Source organism: Lytechinus pictus, chromosome 7 (assembly GCF_037042905.1).
Source record: "Lytechinus pictus isolate F3 Inbred chromosome 7, Lp3.0, whole genome shotgun sequence".
NCBI lineage: Eukaryota > Metazoa > Echinodermata > Echinoidea > Temnopleuroida > Toxopneustidae > Lytechinus > Lytechinus pictus.
The window spans coordinates 3,981,996-4,006,628 of NC_087251.1; the positions used below are offsets into that span (position 1 = coordinate 3,981,996).

At 37.8% G+C, this 24,633-nt stretch overlaps 1 protein-coding gene across 2 annotated transcripts; it reads right to left on the reverse strand.

Annotated features, from left to right (window-relative positions):
- Positions 1-664: 664 nt before the first annotated feature.
- LOC129265120 (TATA-box-binding protein) lies at positions 665-22,921 on the reverse strand. 2 transcript variants are annotated; one of them, XM_064101708.1, is made up of 7 exons: positions 22,667-22,921; positions 17,543-17,769; positions 17,026-17,113; positions 16,579-16,734; positions 13,522-13,625; positions 12,848-12,942; positions 665-3,517 (listed from the first exon to the last, which is right to left on the reverse strand). In XM_064101708.1, the coding sequence occupies exons 1-7, from the start codon at positions 22,757-22,759 to the stop codon at positions 3,438-3,440; spliced, it is 843 nt and encodes a 280-aa protein (XP_063957778.1). In that variant the 5' UTR covers positions 22,760-22,921; the 3' UTR covers positions 665-3,437. The 2 variants fall into 2 exon arrangements, with proteins under 2 accessions (XP_063957778.1, XP_054759086.1); XM_054903111.2 differs by lacking the exon at positions 22,667-22,921 and adding an exon at positions 19,970-20,685.
- Between the last annotated feature and the right edge of the window lie 1,712 nt (positions 22,922-24,633).

Consider the following 24,633-nt stretch of genomic DNA (forward strand, 5'->3'; position numbering starts at 1 on the left):
CAATAAATAAATGCATGTAGGACCAAGTGCTTATTAAATGTGTATGGTACCTGTAATCACTCTTGCTAATTAATTTTTACAAGATGTCATTTCGATGTATTGTGAAAAATGAAATAATTATCTTGTATAACACAGTTTCTAAGCAAGGCATAAGCAATGTTATGTCTTGCCCAGTAACCAGAAATATCATGATTTGCGAGGGCACGCAACAGAATTGAATCAAAAGTTCGTTGTAGAATAACTGGGATGGAATAACATTTGTTATAAGAGTCTTGCACATAAACTTTAATTTTGACCTGAAAATGACCTATGAACTTAACCATGTGACCTCTGAACACAATAACATGCAGGTCTCTAAGTACAGCTACAACCCGAGTTTGGTTCAAAAGTTTGGTTGCGGCGTTATGTGCCATAATGTTTGTGACGGACGGATGACATTTGGATCCCTTAGTCTCGCATTCACCTCTGGTGGGCAAGACAAAATGGGATGTGGGGATGCCTGAACTATAGATGAACTAAAGAAGAAACAAAGAAGGTGGAGGAATGGCAATGATAATAATAATTATAATAATAAAAATAATAACAACAATAATACTAATAATACAAAAGTCTTAATACACTGTACATCTAATGAAAATAAAGTAGACATACAAAAACAATACTATTTATTAATACTTTCATGTTTTTATTTACATTTATACAATTTACATCAACACATTACAAAATATCACATAGAGTGGGTTCCATAGCAGTAACTATGCTGAGATTGAGAAAGACCCTTACTTTTCAATAGAAGGCTTATACACTCCTAACCTACATTACATGGCTATTCAAAATTAATGTACAGAAAAAGCTTTGGAAAAACAATGCAATTTCATATTGGTACTGCCATTCCAATATTCCAATGTGATAAAAGTCAAGTCACTAAGTTTCATCCACTCACTCTATGTGAATATTTGAATTTGACCATTTGAAGGATTATGACTTCTGAAGTGTACTGGTAATCTTTTCTTCATATTGAGGGCCCTTTAAACACTTACAAATTTCATTATAGTTTATACTCTCGGGATAGCTTTGAAGCTGCTGAAAGGGATTACTCTTCAAGGATACAGTGTATCAAAAAGCTACATGCAGCAATTGTGTTCCAAAATTCTTTTGTAGAAATCAAATTTGAAAATAACATGGGCTCACATAGAACATACACACTAACACTTGAATAAATTTCAGACTTTGAATACTACAATGCCCCCATCCCTCCAATAAAAAAAAATCAATAACTACAAATATTGTAATGTTTGATATTTAATAAAATTAAAATACAGGTAACTCTCTAAGATGACCTTCTTTATATCTAATAATTGCAAACTTGAATAAAAATATTTTAGAACAGATTATTCAAAACATGTGTTATAATATACCTCTTCTGAGGTATATTTCTCCAAAGTCAAACATATTTCTGTGGTCTCAAAATATTTGACTTAGGCAGAGTTACCTGTACACATTATGTCATGTTTTGTGAAACTGAGCTAATTTTAAATGCTATAGCTGCACCTTCCTATTGGGGTGGACATGGCTTTTAAGGAAAATAAATTGCTTTGCATTACAACAAAAATGAAATCAATAGATGTAAAAAAGATTTCATGAAGAAGAAAAGCAAAATAACGTCATAAATCGCTTACTTTCTACATCTATGCAAATATCTAAATTCCTGTACACTGGGCCTTATTTGTAAGCAAAGGACTGAAAATCATATCTGAAATTAGGTTGCATTATTCACATTTTCTATTTTTAAACTCATCTTACCCGTTTAAATAAAGAACACCATAATTCTATGGTTAGAAAATAGAAAATGATTACAGGCATTTAATTTTAACCACTCGCATATGTTTTTATTGAAATAGCTCAGCTCAAATGGATAAAAATTATTTGATAGTTCTCAAGTCAAGACCCGTCTGAATATACATAGCTCCATACCGAAACAAATAATTCTGGTCTAATATAGTAATATAGTCTAATACATTAGAATAGGACTTGGCTTCAGTTGCTCGTGTAGTGGCCGTAATCGATCCTGCCTGCTGGATTGCAAAAATCTGGGTTGGATTTGTGGATATAGCATACTTATTTTAGATTTTCAGACTACAATCTACACTGTAAGTCAAAATTGAAATTCTCACCTTGAATATTTATTGTTGCCCATACGCCTTAGTGCCACATCAATGGGACAGAAATGTCTGTTCAGAAACCTCAAAACCCACATATTCTCTCATGCCCTCTTCCAAAACAAATATCAGAAGAAAAATAATAATACAAACTTGCTTTAAAATGAACAAAAACATACACAAGTTTCACTGTATTGTGAATGGCAATGTAGCATTGATAGTATACAGCCACAAATTTTACTCTGGAAATGTTCTCTCAAATTTTGCTAAGCTAGTGTACTGCAATAAAAAAAAACAAGTGGAGCGCCTCTGGCAGTCTCGCCTGCATTATGCAATTCAATATAGCAGCAGTGCTGATTTTGAAAATGACTATGAAATAATTATTTAAAAAAAACACCATTCATATAATATGCTACTACGTTCATTGACCCTACATGACATTTGTCCTTGATCAAGTGACCTACCACTTGTGCAAGATGAGCAATGATACTGGATTACCCCTTTGTCCACATTTTATTACATATATCTAAAACTTTCAAAGTTATGATGGCAATTCAACAATTACTTACAAGATGGCCAAAGTTCATCGACCTTAAATGACCTTTGACCTTGTTAATGTGACCTGAAACTTGCAACAGGATGCTCAGTGATACTTGATTACACTTATGTCCAAGTTTTATGAACTAGATCCATAAAATTTCCATGTTACAATATTAAATCAACAAATACCCCCAAGATGGCCAAATTTCATTGACCCTAAATGACCTTGGTCATATGACCTGAAGCTCGGGCAGGATTCCTCATGATAATGCTTCATTACATTTATGTGTAAGTTTCATGAACTAGATCCATATACTTTCTAAGTTATGACATTTTAAAAACTTAACCTTAGGCTAAGATTTGGATATTGATTAACCTTAGGTTAAGATTTGATGTTGACGCCGCAAAAGTGGCGCCTATAGTCTCTCTCTGCTAGGAAGGGGAGACAAAAAAGGAGACGCATATTCCTTTTGAACTCCAGTTATGAGTTATGCACCATCCGTAATGAGCTGGCAGCTGAACTTGATTGTAGAAACTGATATTGAATCAATGATCCAGAAGCAAGCATAGTCCCTCTCTTTACATGTAATGTAATCCTCATTGGTCTCTGGAAATGATAATGCACCTCAAACATATTGTATAACATACTGTTATCGCAAATCAACAGAGGTGGTAAAATATACCAGGATCACCATTTCATTAGAGTCTCTTTCATTCGTTATACGACCAAACCATGTGCTAAGTAGTCTTTTTGAAGGATTTCAGAATAGGGTAGATGTTATTGAAGGCATCATAGATCTCCTGCCTCACTTTGGCACCTAATGGACGAGAAGAATAAAGAAAATAAAATGTTTATTTTTAGACAATCTATAAAAGATTTCACATACTTTTCAAATATAGTGATTAATGATTATATTAATGATTTTACAATAATCCTCTTTTCAAATTCAATTTACATGGATTGCAATAGTAATATTCATGTGAATTTTGATACTTATCCAACATTTTTTTTTGAGAATTTTTTTACACATTACGAAACAGGCATGTTTGAATCTTTCTGAGTTTTTACTTCCAAACTCGGGATTGAAACATTGAGATGGAATCCAACTACACCCGCTTACTCCTCTCTGCAAACCACATAATACCCTGGACCACTAGGTAGCTCTGATAACTGCAGATAATAAGCAGTGACTGAATTGCTCTCCTGAAATCACCCGGCGTGGTGAATAAAAGTCTCCATGCCAAAAATGGTATTAATTGTAAATGGTAAAGTTGCAAACGAACATTTTTATCCCGAAATAAACTTTGAAGCATGAAAAATGGACCAGAAGTTGGGATATTGCAATGAAATAATGAACAATCTAATGATTGACTCGCATCTCGGGGGATTCGGCGAAAATATATTGTTTACACTTGTAGTGACAATTTCTGAGTTTATTTTAGGATATCAAAGAAGCCTGAAATACTTTTATGTGATACTGTGTAAAACAAGAATCAAAAGCACTTTTATGTGATACTGTGTAAAAAAAAGAATCAAATGCAATTTGGATTTTTTTTAGTTGGACGCAAAGAAATTTCCACCTGTTGTTATTAAAGACAGTATTTCCGGAACAGCAGGTGAATTTCATAAGAAAGCATTCCCAATACGTGTTGAATCCTAAGAGACACGGACTTAGTAATAATATGTAAATAATGTTTTTCTTGGTTACGAAAAATGACCAATTAGATCTCGCCCTGTAAGGGCGGTTTCGTGCGTTCTTAATTAACGATACACCACTCTTAAAAAAAGCCCGGTTGCTGATACTTCAGCAGAGTCGTCTGTGTTCAATTTTGGTTACATCTTTTTCTATGGGGATTTGAACCAATATCTCCCCCGAGACCGTCGGCTTAGCTCCCGACAGCGTACTTCACCGATGCTGTCTGGGCTCGCCATTTTGTAAAGGAGAATTAATGGACTCCTGGTTTAGCTGACTTTTTACTTCTTTTTCCTGATGTTTATTGGGTATGTACGTTTAATATTTATAACAACATTTATAGTAAAAAGAGAAAAGAGATATTTGATATAACTAATTTCTTGACAAAGTATTTGTACTGAAGAAATTATGCCGAGTACGTTTGTAGACAACTTTATTTTTGTATAAAGTGTCATCCACATGAAATGTCGAATATTATAAGCAAAAATAGATCTTTGAAATTATTTACGTTGATTTATATGTCATTGCAGACAGCTTAGTATTTAATCGATCTTCAGTTGTCGGTATTATGGAGAGTTTTCCGATGTATGCTATACTTGATAGTGAACATTGTTATTTGACCTTGACATTATGAAAGTCATTCTCGTCGAATTTCTTTAAGGCATATAGCCTGGTTTTACATGATGTACTTTTATATTTTGTTTAGAATTGCTGCTAAATAGACAATTCTCACTGTCATTATTATGAGATGATAAATTATATCTTTACACGTTTTGAGGTCGTTTATCTGTGTTCGACGACGATAAGTGTATTAGGACACTGTTTGTTTTATTTTGATAATTGTCAGGTTCCACTGAGACCCTCACCATAGACGAGTTTTTGTCCTACATGACATCGATCGAGGATCCATCTAGACTGCTTTTCCACTCTCCGTTGTATACGACAGGCCTAGCTACGTATTCCACCATTCCAAGTTCAGGTCGAACTCAATTCGCCAAGTAGATCGAACTGTCAACTTCTCAACGCTTTGGCCTATTTTGGAGTTTTTTATTCCGGGATTTTATTACATAATTAATTGCTCTGTTATAATTCCCTTGAATATACGACAAAACTTTAATTGCTGTTTTCAATTATTTGATATATCATACAGGCATTTCTTTGAGTTGTAAACACTCTGTAAATTTGTCAAAGAAAACATTCGAATCATTTTTATTATAAATCGAAGTCATCGAACTAATTATTTTGTCAAGTGCTTATTTTTCTTGAATGATCACGTTTAGCTAAAAAGTTGGGGTGTTTGAGTCGCCGTGCTTGTTGTTGCTTGTTTAGTTTTCCCCCTGTTTTTTCCTAGTCCCATTGATTGGTGTGTTTGATTTGTCTTTGTTTTTAAAAAGAAACATAATATTTTCTCCACCAAATTCACCAAAATACTCAGATCCGTCCCAACAAAATGGTGATCCCGACGTGATCTGAAAGGGAGCTACAAAATAGTAACCCTTAACCCTTATAGCGGCGAAACAGATTTTATATAATATACATAGTATATTTAAAGACGTGATCTTTCAGGATAGATAACGCACATTGGAGTTGAAGGAATTAGAATAAGACTGTCATATTCTTATTAATATAGGAACAGTGTAATAGGTAAGTGCAGTGGTTGTACGCTCGCGCTCTTTCACAATGTCACAAGAAGATGCCGACGCGAAGTCTACTGCTGACTCTGAGAGCATACTTGGAGCAGTTGCTTTAAAGCTGCCGCCATTCTGGCGAAACGATCCGGAGGTATGGTTCGCGCAAGCGGAAGCCCAATTCGCCACGCGCAATATCGTAGTTGAGAGTACAAAATACTCTTACGTTATCGCGACACTACCACCCGAGGTAGCACAGGACATTCGCGACGTCCTGATAAACCCCCCTGTTAGTGAGCCATATACGACGCTAAAGAAAAAAATCATATCGCGAACGACGGAATCGGAACAGAGAAGAGTACAAATGTTACTCACAGAAGAAGAACTCGGAGACCGAAAACCTTCGCAATTATTACGGCGCATGGAACAACTCGTCGGAGATCAGAAATTAGAAAGCGGTATACTTAGGCAGTTATTCTTACAACGCTTGCCGCCTAATGTTAGACTGATCTTAGCCTCCACGAGTGAGTCGCTAGCGCTATCGGATCTGGCCGCATTGGCAGATAGAATTCTCGAAGCGCACGTGCCTGTCGTGAACACCGTGGCGCCGGTGACTGATGCAGGGTCACATGCTATCACGGTTAAGCCAGCCCAATCCGGAGATATACAGGGTGCGAATTCAAACCTTGTAAGGCAAATTGCGGATTTGACAAAGCTCGTTCGCGAGTTAGCCACAGCCGTAGGGCAATTGAAACACGACCGTAGTCGTAGTCGAAATCGTAGTAGAAGCAAGACTCGTGATAAACGTGATTCCACGCCTGTTAGCGAATCGCCCGAAGATAGAGGATATTGTTGGTATCATTCTCAATATGCTGAGAACGCGCATCGCTGCAAGGCACCCTGCAATTGGAATAGTCAGGGAAACGCATAGACCAGAGGGTTGGGGCGACAAACCCAACTGGTCAACCGGATAGTCGCCTATTTTACATTAATGATATTAATTCGCGAAAGAAATTTCTGGTTGACACAGGCGCGGCTGTGTCGGTAATCCTCCCGACAAAGCAACAGAGGGTTAAACCTTCTACCTTGAAACTACGCGCAGCTAATGGTTCGCGCATCACAACTTACGGACAACAGTCGCTTACGCTAGATTTAGGCGTACGTCGCAGCTGCCGTTGGATATTTATCATAGCTGACGTAACCATGCCTATTTTAGGTGCGGACTTTCTGCACCATTTTCAATTTCTTATTGATATGGCAAAGCCGAGGCTTATTGATCCCCTAACGAACATGCAAGTGTCAGGTAGACATACGGACACTGTGTCACTTAGTCCCGTATTTGACACGCCTGAAGCTATTGATGCGTACACGAAGATGTTGCGTGATGAATACGCTGATATCACGATACCCGTATACCGTTCGCAGGACGTTAAGCATAATGTGGTACACCACATTGTAACGCGAGGACAACCCGTTACGGCTAGGCCGCGTAGACTCACCGGAGACAAGTTAGACATAGCTCGTAATGAATTCCAGCATATGCTTGATTTAGGCATAATTAGGCCGTCTAGTAGCCAATGGGCATCGCCGTTACACATGGTGCCGAAAAAGACTGCCGGTGATTGGAGACCTTGCGGTGATTACAGGGCACTTAACAAGGCTACCGTACCCGACCGCTACCCTGTACCCCATATTCAGGACTTCACCGCAAACTTGAATGGAAAGCGCATATTTTCCAAGATAGATTTAGTTCGTGCGTATCACCAGATACCCGTCGCGCCAGACGATATTTGCAAGACGGCTATATGTACACCTTTTGGCCTTTATGAATTCGAACGAATGCCGTTCGGTCTGCGTAATGCTGCGCAATCTTTTCAGAGGTTCATAGATCAGGTCATTCGTGGATTACCGTTCGTATATGCTTATATAGATGACTTACTTGTAGCTAGCAATAGTGAGGGAGAGCATGAACGCCACCTACGTCTGCTCTTTGAAAGACTTAGGGAGTTTGGTGTTGTCGTCAACCCAAACAAGTGCGTTTTTGGCCGATCGGAGCTAGAATTTCTAGGTCACCGTATCAACCGCGATGGAGTCAGTCCACTCCCGGACAAAGTGGATGCGATTCGGAACTGCACTGTCCCCACGACATTGAAGCAGTTGCGAGGATTTCTCGGCTTAGTGAACTTTTACCGTAGATTTATACCTAACTGCGCGCATATCCTCATGCCTCTCACCGACCTCCTGCGCAATCGTAAGAAGCGATCTAAGAAACCGCTAGATTGGTCGCCTGCTTGTACGGCCGCTTTCGTTGAAGTCAAAGAGAAACTAGCGCAGATTACGTTATTGGCCTATCCAAATTCAGATTATCCTCTGAGTTTGATGGTCGACGCATCAGACCGTGCTATTGGTGGAGTTATTCAGCAACTCCACGACAATGCATGGGAGCCGATTGCATTCTTCTCGCGGAAATTGCTACCTGCTGAAACAAGGTATAGCGCATTTGGGCGAGAGTTGCTGGCCATTTACTTGGCAATTAAACATTTTCGGTACATGCTAGAAGGTCGTCCTTTCTGCGTTTATACCGACCATAAACCTTTAACATACGCATTAAACGCCAAGCCAGATCGTCATAGCCCCCGCGAAATCCGGCATTTGGATTTCATATCGCAATTCACCACAGACATCAGATATGTCAAAGGTCAAGACAATGTGGTGGCTGACACCCTATCTCGACCCGATATCAGCGCCTTGCATACCGAATCTCGGATCGATTTCACGGATATTGCGGAAGCACAAGAAACCGATTCAGAATTGCAAGCGTATCTCAATTCAGAGGTCAATTCTAGTATGGTGCTCAAAAAAGTACCAAGGCTCACCACTGGTGGCTCGATCGTATGCGATACTTCTCACAGACTCGCCCGTCCTTTCGTCCCGAAGATTCATAGGAGGGCAGTTTTCGATGCTATCCATGGACTATCTCATCCAGGAGTCCGAGCAACACAGCGTGCGATTACCGCTCGTTACGTATGGCCCGGGATTAATAAGGACGTACGCAAATGGGCCCGGGAATGTCTACCGTGTCAGAGGTCAAAGACTAATAGACATGTAAAAGCCCCACAAGGGACTTTTAGTACCCCAGATGCGCGTTTCGCACACGTTCATCTGGATCTCGTCGGTCCGTTGCCCCATTCGAATGGTTATACATACCTACTTACGTGTATAGACCGTTTTACCAGATGGCCGGAAGCCATCCCGATAACCGATATTACCGCGGAAACGGTTGCCAAAACCTTCGTAGAAAGGTGGGTTGCCATGTTTGGTGCACCCAGCTCTGTCACCACCGATCGTGGTAGGCAATTTGAATCACGCCTTTTCGCGGAACTAACTAAGTTGTTAGGTACAACCCGCATCCGAACAACCGCCTATCATCCTGCGGCAAACGGGATGGTAGAGAGATTTCACCGTCAACTTAAGGCTGCTTTGAAGGCTTACGAGGATCCTTCTCGATGGAGTGAACAATTACCTTTGACACTCCTGGGTATCCGTTCTACCATTAAAGCAGATTTGTCATGCTCATCCGCAGAGCTAGTTTTCGGGACAACTCTGAGATTACCCGGACAGTTCGTTACGGCTGAGCGAACTGATGTAGATCCGAGTGACTACATATCCCGGTTACGTAGACACATGGCGTCATGTACACTTACCCCTACTAGAGCGAAGCAAGGATCGACGCATATCCCTAGAGATCTTTTCTCGTGCTCGCATGTATTTGTTAGGGTAGATTCTGTTCGCAAACCGCTACAACAGCCATACAAAGGACCGTATAAGGTGCTAAAGCGCAAAGACCGCTTTTTCACGCTTGACATTGATGGCAAACGCGATCAGATTTGCATAGATCGTTTGAAAGTAGCATACATTGAAAATCAAGAAAGTCTGGAAGAAAGCCTATCAAAATCGAAAAGTATCGTTAAAGGCAGAATTCCAAGCTCTGTGGTAAAGAGTGCAGTGCAGAGTTCGCGCACGAGTACACCCACTGCACCTATCCGAAAAACTCGATCTGGACGACATGTTCGATTTCCAGAGCGTTATATTGCAGTTTGTTAATTATCATAATTATGTATGACTCATCATACTTTGTAGTTCTGTTTATTGTAAATGGATTGTCGTAAGTAAGACATATTCATGACTTCCTTACTAGGAGGGGATTTTATGTAGTGACAATTTCTGAGTTTATTTTAGGATATCAAAGAAGCCTGAAATACTTTTATGTGATACTGTGTAAAACAAGAATCAAAAGCACTTTTATGTGATACTGTGTAAAAAAAAGAATCAAATGCAATTTGGATTTTTTTTTAGTTGGACGCAAAGAAATTTCCACCTGTTGTTATTAAAGACAGTATTTCCGGAACAGCAGGTGAATTTCATAAGAAAGCATTCCCAATACGTGTTGAATCCTAAGAGACACGGACTTAGTAATAATATGTAAATAATGTTTTTCTTGGTTACGAAAAATGACCAATTAGATCTCGCCCTGTAAGGGCGGTTTCGTGCGTTCTTAATTAACGATACACCACTCTTAAAAAAAGCCCGGTTGCTGATACTTCAGCAGAGTCGTCTGTGTTCAATTTTGGTTACATCTTTTTCTATGGGGATTTGAACCAATATCTCCCCCGAGACCGTCGGCTTAGCTCCCGACAGCGTACTTCACCGATGCTGTCTGGGCTCGCCATTTTGTAAAGGAGAATTAATGGACTCCTGGTTTAGCTGACTTTTTACTTCTTTTTCCTGATGTTTATTGGGTATGTACGTTTAATATTTATAACAACATTTATAGTAAAAAGAGAAAAGAGATATTTGATATAACTAATTTCTTGACAAAGTATTTGTACTGAAGAAATTATGCCGAGTACGTTTGTAGACAACTTTATTTTTGTATAAAGTGTCATCCACATGAAATGTCGAATATTATAAGCAAAAATAGATCTTTGAAATTATTTACGTTGATTTATATGTCATTGCAGACAGCTTAGTATTTAATCGATCTTCAGTTGTCGGTATTATGGAGAGTTTTCCGATGTATGCTATACTTGATAGTGAACATTGTTATTTGACCTTGACATTATGAAAGTCATTCTCGTCGAATTTCTTTAAGGCATATAGCCTAGTTTTACATGATGTACTTTTATATTTTGTTTAGAATTGCTGCTAAATAGACAATTCTCACTGTCATTATTATGAGATGATAAATTATATCTTTACACGTTTTGAGGTCGTTTATCTGTGTTCGACGACGATAAGTGTATTAGGACACTGTTTGTTTTATTTTGATAATTGTCAGGTTCCACTGAGACCCTCACCATAGACGAGTTTTTGTCCTACATGACATCGATCGAGGATCCATCTAGACTGCTTTTCCACTCTCCGTTGTATACGACAGGCCTAGCTACGTATTCCACCATTCCAAGTTCAGGTCGAACTCAATTCGCCAAGTAGATCGAACTGTCAACTTCTCAACGCTTTGGCCTATTTTGGAGTTTTTTATTCCGGGATTTTATTACATAATTAATTGCTCTGTTATAATTCCCTTGAATATACGACAAAACTTTAATTGCTGTTTTCAATTATTTGATATATCATACAGGCATTTCTTTGAGTTGTAAACACTCTGTAAATTTGTCAAAGAAAACATTCGAATCATTTTTATTATAAATCGAAGTCATCGAACTAATTATTTTGTCAAGTGCTTATTTTTCTTGAATGATCACGTTTAGCTAAAAAGTTGGGGTGTTTGAGTCGCCGTGCTTGTTGTTGCTTGTTTAGTTTTCCCCCTGTTTTTTCCTAGTCCCATTGATTGGTGTGTTTGATTTGTCTTTGTTTTTAAAAAGAAACATAATATTTTCTCCACCAAATTCACCAAAATACTCAGATCCGTCCCAACACACTGTACTTCGCCCATCAACCGAGCAGGGCTGTTGCTTGAAATTTGACCTCAGGCGCAGATTAATTCTGACTTGACTGGCTTGAATTTCTGGACATTTATGATTTATTTTCATGCTATATTATTCATCTTCATCTTCATATTATAAAGATTTCTTAAATTGATAGTTACCCCAGATATTACTTTGAACAGCTGAAAAGGACAGAGAAAAAGCCAAGATGATTTTTAATCAGTCTCCTTTTCTCGACGAGCTCTTTTCTCAAGTCCATATGAATGAACAAATATTGACTCATTGGGTTCCGAGTTTCGCCTCAAATTCGGATCTCAATGTTTGACGGAGTTGCATACTTCTATAGTCATATTTCACTAGTCTAATTCCTAGACCACTATTCAGCATCTTTAATGTTTGGTTTGACTTGATGTTTCTATTTTGACGGAGGAAGAGGGAGGAGAGAGAGGAAGAGATAAAATGTTTGTATGTGTGTGAGAAAGAGGACAAAGACAGAAAGGGAGAGCGAGCAAGAGAGATGAACAATTCACACCTTCAAAATGTCTACAAGACTACCTATCCTACTATTTGTGTTGTGTTGATGCGGTTGCTGTTCGTAGGAAGATAAGTGCCCTGAGGGACTTGTTTACTTTCTCTGATAGGGCTGGAATTGGCTTTGTCCCATCTCAATGTTTCAACGTAAGGATTTCCTCATGTAAATATGCATTATCCAGACACCGGACTTGTTTAATTATTCAACATTTTTATACTGTTACATTTCATCTACATTGATCTCTCCATCTCCCTCCCTCTCTGTCACCCCCCCCCCCCCCCAACACAAGAGAGAAGCAGACAGCAAAATGCAAAAAAGGGAACATTGTTTTACATGAATTGTTTACCTGTTAAAACCACTTTTCCAGAAACAAAGATGAGGAGTACAATGCGCGGTTTCACCATTCTGTAAATCAGACCTGGAAATAGCTCTGGTTCATAGCTAATGAGCACGAATCAAAGACATCAATGGAGAAAAATAGAAAGGAATGAGAGAAAAGCATGATAATAATCAAGTGAATTTCAGAACATCCATCCATAAAAAGGGCTATGGCAAAATATGAAACAAAGACATATTACACAATTTCTATGAATACCCAATAAAGTGGTCCTGTCGATGTAAAATACAAATTCCTTGGTGTATAAATCATTGATGATTTAGTTTGTAAGATAAAAATAAAGTGAAACAAAACCCAAAATTCTAGGTTTTAAATGAATTGGATAAAAATAAAAACTGTTATCAGAGCTGGATACAAACTTGTGACTGGTTAATAAATGAATGTGGACAAAGAAAGGGCTGATAAGCCACACTTCATTCATTTTTCCCCAATGAATTTGAAACCATTTCAATTTGTATAATTTGTATATATTAATCTGTCTACAATCAAAGTTTTATCCATTTACAAAATAAATTGAAACTACTTGACTCCATGAAATCATAAGTCTTATTACTTAAAAAGAACACCTGTCTTTGAAATGATATGTACTACAACAAAGTAAGCTGTATCTTTGTTAAACTTACCTTGAGAACTGTCCATGTGTTAGTACCAATCCTTCCAGACGAATTGGAAACTTAACATCACAACTACCAACCATGTTCTGGATTTTGAAATCCAAGAACTTTGCCTGGAGAAAGGTAAAAAGGTAATGTACTTATTAACCATAAAATTTCATACAAATCAATATTAATACTATTTACAGGAAGCAATATTTAAAGTTGATCGAAAGTGAAATCGAGGAATTAAAGATTGAGTAAGACCCCAAAACACATACCGGTATTCTGAAATCCAGTTTAACCTAAGCTAGTACTACTCTGTTCTCAAGTTACAGAAAGCAAAAAAAGGTAAAAGTCTTGATAACACCATGTTTATTATGTATATTGTTCCCTTTCCTGGTGCTTTGACAGTGAAGAAAGCTATTTTAGTAATCATTCCAAAAAAAGTTACAATTTGAGTGTCATATAAGCCGATAGGTTTAACCTGTGCGGTCATCGATTTGAGAGAGAGGGACTCATAGTTGGTTATCCATAATTAAACAGAGTTTGAGACCAGAGTTGAAATTAAACTGAAGCTAAGACTATGGGCCAAACACATTAAGGAAATGTCTTGAAAACGCCTTGATAGTATACTAGCAGATGAGCAATTATAATAAATGTGCCTCAGCAAATAACTGGACTAGTTCTGTGTGTACATGCATAAAAATCTAGGTGGGTGTTTAAACCAAGAAGATTTTATGACTGCAGTTCCAACAGGTAACAAATTTATTCAAGCAGCTGTTCATTTCTAAAGAAGCACAAAAGAAAGAACGGCAGTCAGGACCTTTTTGATGTCCGCCTTCGAAGCCGCCAGTTTCAGTGAAAAAATCAGAGGAGTGAAACTTTACGAATATCCATTTGATCAATTTTCCATCTTTCATATTAATAAACAAACTGAAATTTTATCGGATTAGAAGACATCAATAACCAAGCACTATTACGCCAAGATATTTGCCCAGATTATATCAATTAACCTTTAATTAGTGAAAAAAGTAAGAATTTGACCTTTACTGAAACCAGATTTTAACACTTTTCCGATCATTTGCGGTGAATGAAATTTCAAATGTGGTGTGTGGAATATTGTTATTCATTATTGTATATGCCAGATGGGTGCCTGCCCGTACATGCCAAGTCGAGTAAATTTCAGTCATATTTCAGGACATATTGCAGAGTTTATTTTTGCATGCCTCCGAATTATGTACTACACATATAACCAGAATTATTATCACAATAGCATATTTCCCTTTATATATGACCTATAGCTGCGGAGTCATGCGGGAATCATTTGTCTACACAGTTGCAAGAGATGTTCAGCAAAGTGCATGCCTGACATACTTTCTGCAGGCGGTTTTTAACCTTGTTCAAACGGATTTTATTTGCTGTTACTCCATCTCATTTGAAACCTTGTTTAAACTAACTTTACAGATTCACATCCATGCATTCCAAGTGTTTTTTCATAAAAAGACATATAACCATGAGTGATGTTCAAGAATTTCTGAACCAAGAACCAATTTCGAATTTGTATTGTTGAAAAACTTGAAATTGTTCTTTCTGAATATGTATTGTTGCTTAATTCAGGAAATTGTAAACTCCAGAAAATTTAAATATGCTCATTTTCATTAGAAGACAAATGACTGTCAAAGAAACATTACATTGAAATAATAACATTTGGAAAGCTCATATTACACATATCCACACCCCCAGATTTTAACATTTTGAGTGCCCCAAAATTAAATGGTTAATTAAACTTCTGTTTCCCTGACAATTGAATTAGATTGACTTACAGTACCTTATTTTAAAGACATACTGAGTAATTTGACAATGTAAATCATATTGATATGAACTCATTTGAGATTACGCTATGAATCATCTACGACTACTTTTTAACCCTTTAGCACCTACAGATTCCTATGCATAATGGCAATTACTCACTGGAGGAAACAATAAAACTGGTAATAAGTAGGCATTGTTCCAAACAAATTGAAATATTTTTTTATAAATTTACTTTTGTTCATTACAAGTTATATTTATTTTGTAGCATAGGACCTGTTGAATAGAATGGTACATGGCAAAGTTCAATCAGATGTACGAATATTGACCTTTGACAATCGTTTGCAGAGCGAGAAGAAGAAAAAAAAAAAAGTTCGGGTTTCAGCCGCCCCAGTCCCACGCCTTCAAAAAAATGTAAAGTATCACTGACAGAATACTAAAGTTTTCGCCAAATCTTGGATCAAATATGTCAAAAATTAATTCCAACTCACATCTAGATGTCACTCTGTGTGATATCCAACGTTTTGATGAACATATAGCAACGCCCGAGCTTCTTCGGCGAAGTAAGTGGTTTTCCGAGACATGGACGCAGCCATCTTTGCTGAGATCGACTGCGCAACAGTCTGGTACTTGCTACACACCGATGCATGTCAATCGGTTTTTCTCTATTATACTCAATAGGAGCATACACTTTTCTATGCAGATCTATGTAGCAGCCAACCTATACGGTATGCACACGCAATATTACCACGGTAAATCATAGACAAGAGATACTATAGCGCAAAGAAAACGTACGGGCGGTTAAGGGCGGTTCAGTGTGTAATAGGAAGGGCGGTCTCGGGCGGTTCAGGTGCTAAAGGGTTAATGAAATCATACTGATTTATCTTCATTTCATGCCTTGGCACTTTATGAAATATATCACCAACATATATAAAGTAAATTATATCAATACGATAATGTTTCCACCCAAGAAGTGTTTAGAGATATTTTTATTATGTTTAATGTCAGGCAAAATCAATGGTCAAAACATAAACAAAAAAATGCAAGAAAAGACAGATTCTTACTTATCTAAAAATGATTATTTATCCTGAACTCAATTCAATTTGAAAGAAATAGATCAAACAAATCTTAATTGAATCCAATAAGAATTTGTTGCAGCACTAATAACCATCTAATAACACAAATACCGAATCTACCTTTACAGAGCCTTTAAAATAACCTAACATTTTCACATCTTCCAAAGATAGATAAAGTAAAACAAGAATCCCCACTTACAGCGAATCCCAACTTCTGTACAACTCTTGCATATTTCCTGGCAGCCAATCTAGAGTCATCTTCACTCTTAGCACCTGTACAAACCATCTTTCCTGAACTAAAGATGAGAGCTGTGGTTCTTGGCTCACGTATTCTCATGATCACTGCAGCAAATCTCTGTTACATATAACAAAATGATTTCAAACCAAGGTTAATTTTCTTCTCCTGAAATGGAATCTGAACTTCATTTGGTGACCAATCCCGTTGACATGTTTACATCTTCTTTAGAAAGATTTATCACTTTATCATATCATATGATAATCTGTGATATATATAATATATTGTACCTGTTCTAACAAGCTATGATATTTGCCACTTTGTTATTTGAAAAAAATTAGTCCAGCTCTCCCCATTGTAATCAATTTCTCAATGTAAATTCCTTTTTTTAAGACTTCATTCTAATATTACCTTTGGGTTGTATTCTGCATTTCTTGCATGTAGTGCAATTTTCTTGAGTTCCAACTTGCAACTCAGATTTACAGTTGACACAATATTCCTAAAGGGTGAAAGGTCAAAATAAAAGACACTGATTGTTAATACTATGATGAAATGGGTAACTTACAGTATAGGAAATACAGAAATGCAACTCATAGTCACAAGAACATGACAACAAACAGCTCCATAAGATTTAAAAAAAATACAAGTAAACACAACTATTACATCGTAGCATAAATCAAAATGATCTCAGGTCACAGTTCAGCCAACTCATTCAGTATCATTTTAAAAACACTATTATATGTTTGAATGAGAAAAAAAACTCCTGTCACCTTACTCACATTGTTCCTTTAAAAAAAAGTGCATATACAGTTAGCAAGAATGTTTATAGCATTGAATGTAGGATTTGCCTTGTCAATAGCTGATGTTTGTGATACTCAGAACAATGCTACTCCTTAGCAGTGAACTTGAAATCACCCACAGAACTTACTGTAGTTGTGGAACAATGCCCGATGATTCACTGCTCGCTGGTGTAGCAGGAGTTAAGGGAGCCATCGGGGAAGGAGGAATAAAGCTGCTACCAGGTGCAAGTGATGTCACACTACCAACTGAACCAAAAGAAGGTGTACCAATGGATGGAACAGAGAGATAGGACTGACTCTGTTGGGAACTTATCTGGGGATAGTGACTCCTCTGCTGCCCTTCATCCTGATTTTCCTGTACAACAAAAAAGAAACAGATAATGATTATCACAAGTGCTAACTAGGTCTGCGCTAATAACAAAAGAAATTTATGAAAATCATGTTTTAAAATCAATTTACATTGATGCATACTGCACTATGAATGTAAATCCCCTTGGTCTTGCCGCATCCAGCGTGTTTCAATACATTTAATGTGTCCGTTAACACTTTTTTTTAAATTGTTCTTTGGGCCTGATGTTGCCATCATATGATGAAAAGTGGTCCATGACTGCCACGTAAAAACCATAATTAAATTAAAAGTACAAGGTTTTACATCAAGCTAATTAAATATGAATTAACACTATTCTTTAAAGGACAAGTCCACCCAAACAAAAAGTTGATTTGAATAAAAAGAGAAAAATCCAATAAGCATAACATTGAAAATTTCATCAAAATCGGATGTAAAATAAGAAAGTTATGACATTTTAAAATTTCGCTTAATTTCACAAAACGGTTATATGCACATTCTGGCTGGTATGCAAATTAGGAGACTATGATGTCATCCACTCACTATTTCTTTTGTATTTTATTATATGAAATATTCTAATTTTTTTTTATTGTCAAGTGATACAACGATTAATTCCTCCCTGAACATGTGAAATTAGCATTGTTTAATACTATATGGTTCAGTCAAGTTGGTCCATATTGTCAAATCTATAAAAAATGAAATATTGTATAATTCAAACAATAAAAAACAAAAGAAATAGTGAGTGATGGACATCATTGACTGAGTCACCTACTTGTGCATATCACTGTTTTGTGAAAAATAAGCAAAACTTTAAAATGTCATAATTTTCTTATTTTACATCCGATTTTGATGAAATTTTCAGCACTATGCGAGTTTGATTTTTCTCTATTTATTCAAGTCAGCATTTTCCTGGGGTGGGCTTGAACTTTAACAATAACAGACAATTCATCAATTCTTGCTACAAAAACACAATAACTTTATATGAAACAAAAGTTAATGTAGATCATGTACTTATCCAGAACCAGCATGAACCATACCTATATGGAAAATAGTACAACCAGTTTTGATAGGAACATTCTGGCTAGTCTTGTATTTTGAATATAAAAATAAAACAAATTTTAAAAAGAAAAAAAAATGTAGGGTCTAGATCGAACTTTAATAAAAAATGCTCCAGATAACAGATTTCAGCGTTTCACTTTTAGTGTTAGGTGTCAAACTAACTCTTACTAGGCCTTATCGCGTATCGTGAAATTAGTCACCTCTCTTCTTGTGTGTGTGCACTCGTTGTGTACAAAGTCAATGGGAGTTGAAAGAAGTCACTAGCGCTGACGAAATACTAATTACTATAAACGTCAGTGAATGGACTGGTGACTTAAACCAGGATAATGCCGATTTAAAATAAACCTAACCTAAGCTAAGTTAGGCCTAACGTTCTTCTTCTGAAAACAGTACAGTCCACCGTCTGGTGTATTGTCGTACGTTAACTTAGTCTTACTAGTCGTCTAGACTACGCTGACAATTAAGACTCTAGTACCGTATGGGCACTAGTATTCAACCCGGCATAATTCAAAGATTTTGACATATTCCCCAAAATATTTAGAAATAGGGAATTTATCTTAATTTCATACCTTTGTTATTTCCAGGGTAATCTGTTGTCGGTATTTTCTTTATCAATCTGTCGACTGTATGCACGGAGGATCGAATTATGCGGCGATGGCCTTTTGCACTGAATGGTACTAGTATTCAACCTAGTGAGGATTGATAGCAAATTTCAAAAGGGTTTAGATTGCTAAATTAGATCTAGATCTATGTAAGTCTCTGGCTTTGATTAATTCCCTGTTTGGTCTCATCTCAAATGGTCTAGTCCTTAGTCGGATGGGACAAGGGCAGATTGAGAGACAGGGCCATCTTTCATCACTAGGTTGAATACTAGTACTGACGGATTGAATACTAGTACCAAAAACCGTCGCCGTAAAATTTGATCGCCTGCGCACGCAGTTGACGGGTTGAAGAAAAAAATAACGGGAAAAGAATAACCAGCATTTGCTCTTGGAAATAAGACAGGTCTCGGTCTGAAATTCAGAAAAATTCCATATTTCTGTATATTTGAAGAAACTCTCCAAACGGGTTGAATACTAGTACCCTTACGGTATAAGAGTTAAAAAAAACGTTAACGTTAGAGCTAGAAAAGGCTAGAATTATTAGTTACCTGCTGGTTTTTGTGAAGGGACACAGGAACAATTTGTCCATGTTGTTGCTGACTAGGATTGTACATGTCTGATCCAACGGTCTTGCCTCTTGTTTTAAATTCTTGAACTCAAATTTCTGACAGATGCAGTGAAGTCATGCAGTCACGGCGCGTCACTCTTCCCTTAGGCTTGAACAGTAACAGCTACACAGGGGGCTCAATCGAGCTACCCCGGCCGGCCCCGAGCTGAGCTGGCCCTGTGGCTGTGTCGGGCTGCACGTTACAGTCCAGTCCCGTATATTCAAAGTCGCGTCTTCTTTTGTAGACAGCAAAAGAAGACAGTAGCCTAAACTTAAAGCTAATAAAGTTCTCACACAACTTATCGCAAAACACTCATAAGAACCGCAATTTTTTATTCTCCTCAACTGACCAACTCTGCAGATTCGAAAGAAACGGCAACTCGACGCGACAACAATTTGATTTAAAAGCTTTATCAAAAAGACAAAAGTGCCTTGCACCAGGCAATGAAATAAATGCAACCAATTAATATGGGCCAATGCAAGCTAGCCGCGGTACGCTAAGCTACGTATACGGTGACTATACTAGCTAGCGCTGCGCTGCGCATGGGGGTACCGGTATAATATGGAAGGCCAAGCCGCTCAATAACGTGAACTACCATACGTATGCTCAAATAAGAGTACAACCCCCATTCCACAGAGAACACACCCGGGGAACACACCGCTGAAAGACCTTTGAAAGACCATGAATTCAGGTTGATCTTTCAGAGGTCTCTCAATGAACCTACAATGGTCTTTGAGGTTTTACACGAGTCCTGACCAATCTTTCAGTGGTCTTCGTGGTCTTCATGGGCTCCAAAACTTTTTGAAACGGTTCATGTCTTACAACGTACGGTCTTACAGGAAAATGGTCTTTCAGGTTTCAGCAGTCTTTCAGCGCGGTCTTTCGATGAACTTTCAAAGGTCTTTGTAGTCTTTCAATGATCTTTCGGCAGTCTCTCAAGATTTTTGCGGAGATCACTGTAAGACTCATAAGAGATCATTGAAAGATCATTCAATATCATTGATCGAAGACCAGGCATAGCTGGAAAGAATTCTGAAAGATCACTTGTTGCATACAAGATTCCTGAAAGACCAGATCTAAGACCAGTAAGACAAGAAATATCCATCAGTCTTTCAGAGTTCTTTGATCGAGGGGTCTTAATTTCTGAGCCATTCCACAGAGATGACAAATTTTAGTGATCTTAATTGAAGACCGCTGTAAGACCTCACCAATTTTAAGTCTTTCAGTGGTCTTTCAATGGTCTCCGTTCTGTGGAATTAATGGGGGCCTTGTGTTCTCCAGAAACAGTACGTGTTTTCCGTTAACAGTACGTGTGCTCTAATGGACCAATCAGCGAGCTCGATTTGGGTTTTATGCACGCGTATGCTTTTACCATACGTCAGCTTGTAGCATACGTATGGTGTACCATACGTATGGTTATTTAGCGAATAGCATACGTATATATGCGCAGACTTTGGGTGAAGTTTGTAACCATCCAATCAGAAACTCCGTTATAGCAGATCCTGTGCCAAACTCACTGTAGTGAATGCACGTGGTCGTCCGTGTCTGCCGCGCTGAACCACTGAACTATACCACTACGTAGTGGTATAGTTCAGTGCGCTAAACGATACCACTAGGTAGTGTGTGTGTGTGTGTGTGTAGGGGGGTATGTGCCAGAGTTGATGTCCCCCCTAAAAAAAAGAGTGTAGGTTGCAGGCTGGAACTTAGTGGAGGAAAGATTTTATGCAAACAATTTATGCCCTATTCATCTCAGTACTCTTGAGGATACCTCGGCTGTTACTCAGAAGCGGATCTAGAGGGGGGGGGGGTTGGGGGGGGTTGCAACCCCCCCCCCCCCCAAAAAAAAAAATCCGGGGACCATTTTTTTAAATCTTATCTTTTTTTTAAAACTTGTAATTTTATTTTATTCTATTTCTATGTATTTATTTTTCAAAATTTTTCCCTACTGTGGGAGGGGGACACCCCCCTCCCACACCCTCCCCCCTCGCTCGCTTGGACTCGGTCGCTACGCTCCCTCGCATACCACCCCAACCCCCCCCCCTTTATAAAAAGCTGGATCCGCCCCTGTTACTGGATGAAAATTCACCAGATTTTTGCTGTTTTACAACACTACTCGAATTGTGATTGAATCTAACTATACCGGAAGTACCTGATAGCCCACCGTTTCTCAATTGGATTAAAGAGGGTGGATAGTTTTGGTAATTCCTCAAAATCGGCATGTCACCATTCTAATTAATTTGTATATTATATGAATGTGTATGTCCTAAAACAGTCATGATGTGGATGATATGAAATGAAAAGGTGTTTTTCATGATAAATTATGCTCTTACATGTGTGGATTTTACTTTGTCGGGATACCCAGCTTTTTGAAACGTAGCTGCATGCAGACATTCAAAGTGCGCACCACCGCCTCTGCCGTGCGTGTGCTAGCGAGAACGATAATGTAGTCCTCGCTACACAATTGCGTTGTCAATCAGTTTTACCATAGAGCTATTACAGCTCTATGGTTTTACAAAGCTCATAGTCGTAGATACATTGCCGTTTCCAGACTTTCCTTGCATGATTGCATCACATTACAACGAACGGCAGAGCAGACTTTAGATCTAAACAGCCTTGATCGATATTAGGAGTACGTACCTCATTCCTACCTTCCTTGAAGTTTGAACTTGCCCTTGGCTGGCATGGGGGCCGCTTGCATATAACAAACCTCGACCGTCCCATCTTCCCCATTAAAAAAATGCAACCACGATATTAGCTGTTGCAAATAAGTATCTGCTCTCTGATTGCTAATATAACACTGGAACAATTTATAAATCAGAATGAATATAACGTACAGCACAGAATTAGAATTGGAAAAACTTCTTTTTTTTGTTCTTCTCCGACTTCCCGCGTATTAGCCTCAGCTCATCTTGTTTCAGATTGACAAAAAGTTTTATTTTACGATTCTAATGATTCAAAAGAAAAGAAAGGAAAATGAAACCAACAGAAAGAACCCTTACATTCAAAGAAAATTCCAAGATTGTGCATCCTGTTTATGTTTTGGAAATGCATTGATTTAATTCTCACTAAAATGATATATAAACAGTCTTTAGGTTAATTGTGTCTGAATTCGTAGACTAGTACAGTGTGCACGTTGGATGTATGTTCTGTGTATGCAGTAGGACTGGCCGGGAATTTCATTCACTTGTGCGTGGGTGTACGGTATGAGTGTGTGTGTTTGTGTTGAATAGTGCGTGTGGAGACGTTACGTAATAAGGTCAACAGATACATTGCATGCAATGATCTTGTATACCGGGCCTCCTAAAGGTCATGAAGAGTTCAGTTCACTGGTCATGTACATGGAGAGATCCTGCGTGTCCCGAGATAATTTGATTCAATCGAAACCATGGGCCTAGTATACAGCTCAGCATGCCGAGTTTCAGAAAACTGGCTATCCTATGGAATAAGTAATTTATTGGATAAAGTTCTGTAAATAATGTTATTCAGTTTGATCGTATATCTTTCCATAATATGGCCATTTCACATGGTAATAACCACTATCTCACTAACTAAATAGGCCTTCCAAAAGAACAATAAAGATAATAATGTGGGTCGGGTGTAACGTCGATATAGGGCCTCGATATCATTTTATATATTTCCCCATAATTTTATTTTTTTCCTGAATATGTGGAATAACCGCTGAGGATTATATCTATGGTTCAGTCAAGTTGGTCCTTATTTTCAAATCTCTAATTGAAATATAATTCAAACAAGCCAGGGGGGCGGTGGGGGCGATCGCCCCCCCCCAAAAAAAAAAAAAACGTCCCCAAAATGAAAAAAAGAGAAAAAAGAGAGGAGAAAAGGAAAAGGGAAGGGAGGAAAGGGAAGAAAGGTATAGCTTTGAGTTTTTTTTTTTCTTTTTATTCTTTTTTTTTCTCAAAAGAGAAACTCCTTCACTCTTGCTCTAGATTTATATATGAATTTTGCTTCCGCGCTGCGCGCGGTTAAATGACAATATTGAAGATCTCCATTGTTCCCCCCACCCTTTCTCTAACCCTGTTTTTCCACCTCAGCTATATATGTGTTTCTTGCCGGGTAAAGTTCAAATGTATACATTAGGGCATGGTTAGGCCGAAGTATATGAAGTTATCTTTTTTTTTTATTGATCGCGCAACTTCTGGTCGGCTCCGGTTGGGTGAAATCTTTATATCAATTTCTGCCGTCACCTCCATAAAGTCAACTTCTCCCGCTTTTCAGCTCATTACTAAACAACCATAATTTTTGGGGCAAACAGGTTCCTAATTTAAAAAGAGGAAGGTATAAAATTCGTATCTTATTAAATAAAAAAGTACAATATTTTTTATCAAATTCTATTAAACTTCATGTCATTTCCCTGCACATTCATCTCCTGTCCTGTTTTGCGCCCTCAGTTTGAAATTTTGAATGACACCAAAGTTTCTTTATAATTCAAAATGAAGCGCTTCAGGATAAGAAAAAGAAATTAGGTATCCTTTTTATATAATTTCAATAAATCACAGAAGTTTCAACTTTTTGCGCACTATTTTCCTTGTAATGAAGTTCAATAATCTTAGAAAATTAATTGAATTAGAGCCGATCGGGTATTG

Excerpts from the sequence above, each read along its gene's own strand:
- LOC129265120 (XM_064101708.1), bottom strand. The coding sequence starts at position 22,759 with ATGGGGAAGATGGGACGGTCGAGGTTTGTTATATGCAAGCGGCCCCCA. Across the intron at positions 17,114-17,542 it reads GGCATTGTTCCACAACTACA|GAATATTGTGTCAACTGTAA; the intron begins GTAAGTTCTGTG and ends TTCACCCTTTAG. Across the intron at positions 12,943-13,521 it reads ACACATGGACAGTTCTCAAG|CTATGAACCAGAGCTATTTC; the intron begins GTAAGTTTAACA and ends CGTGCTCATTAG.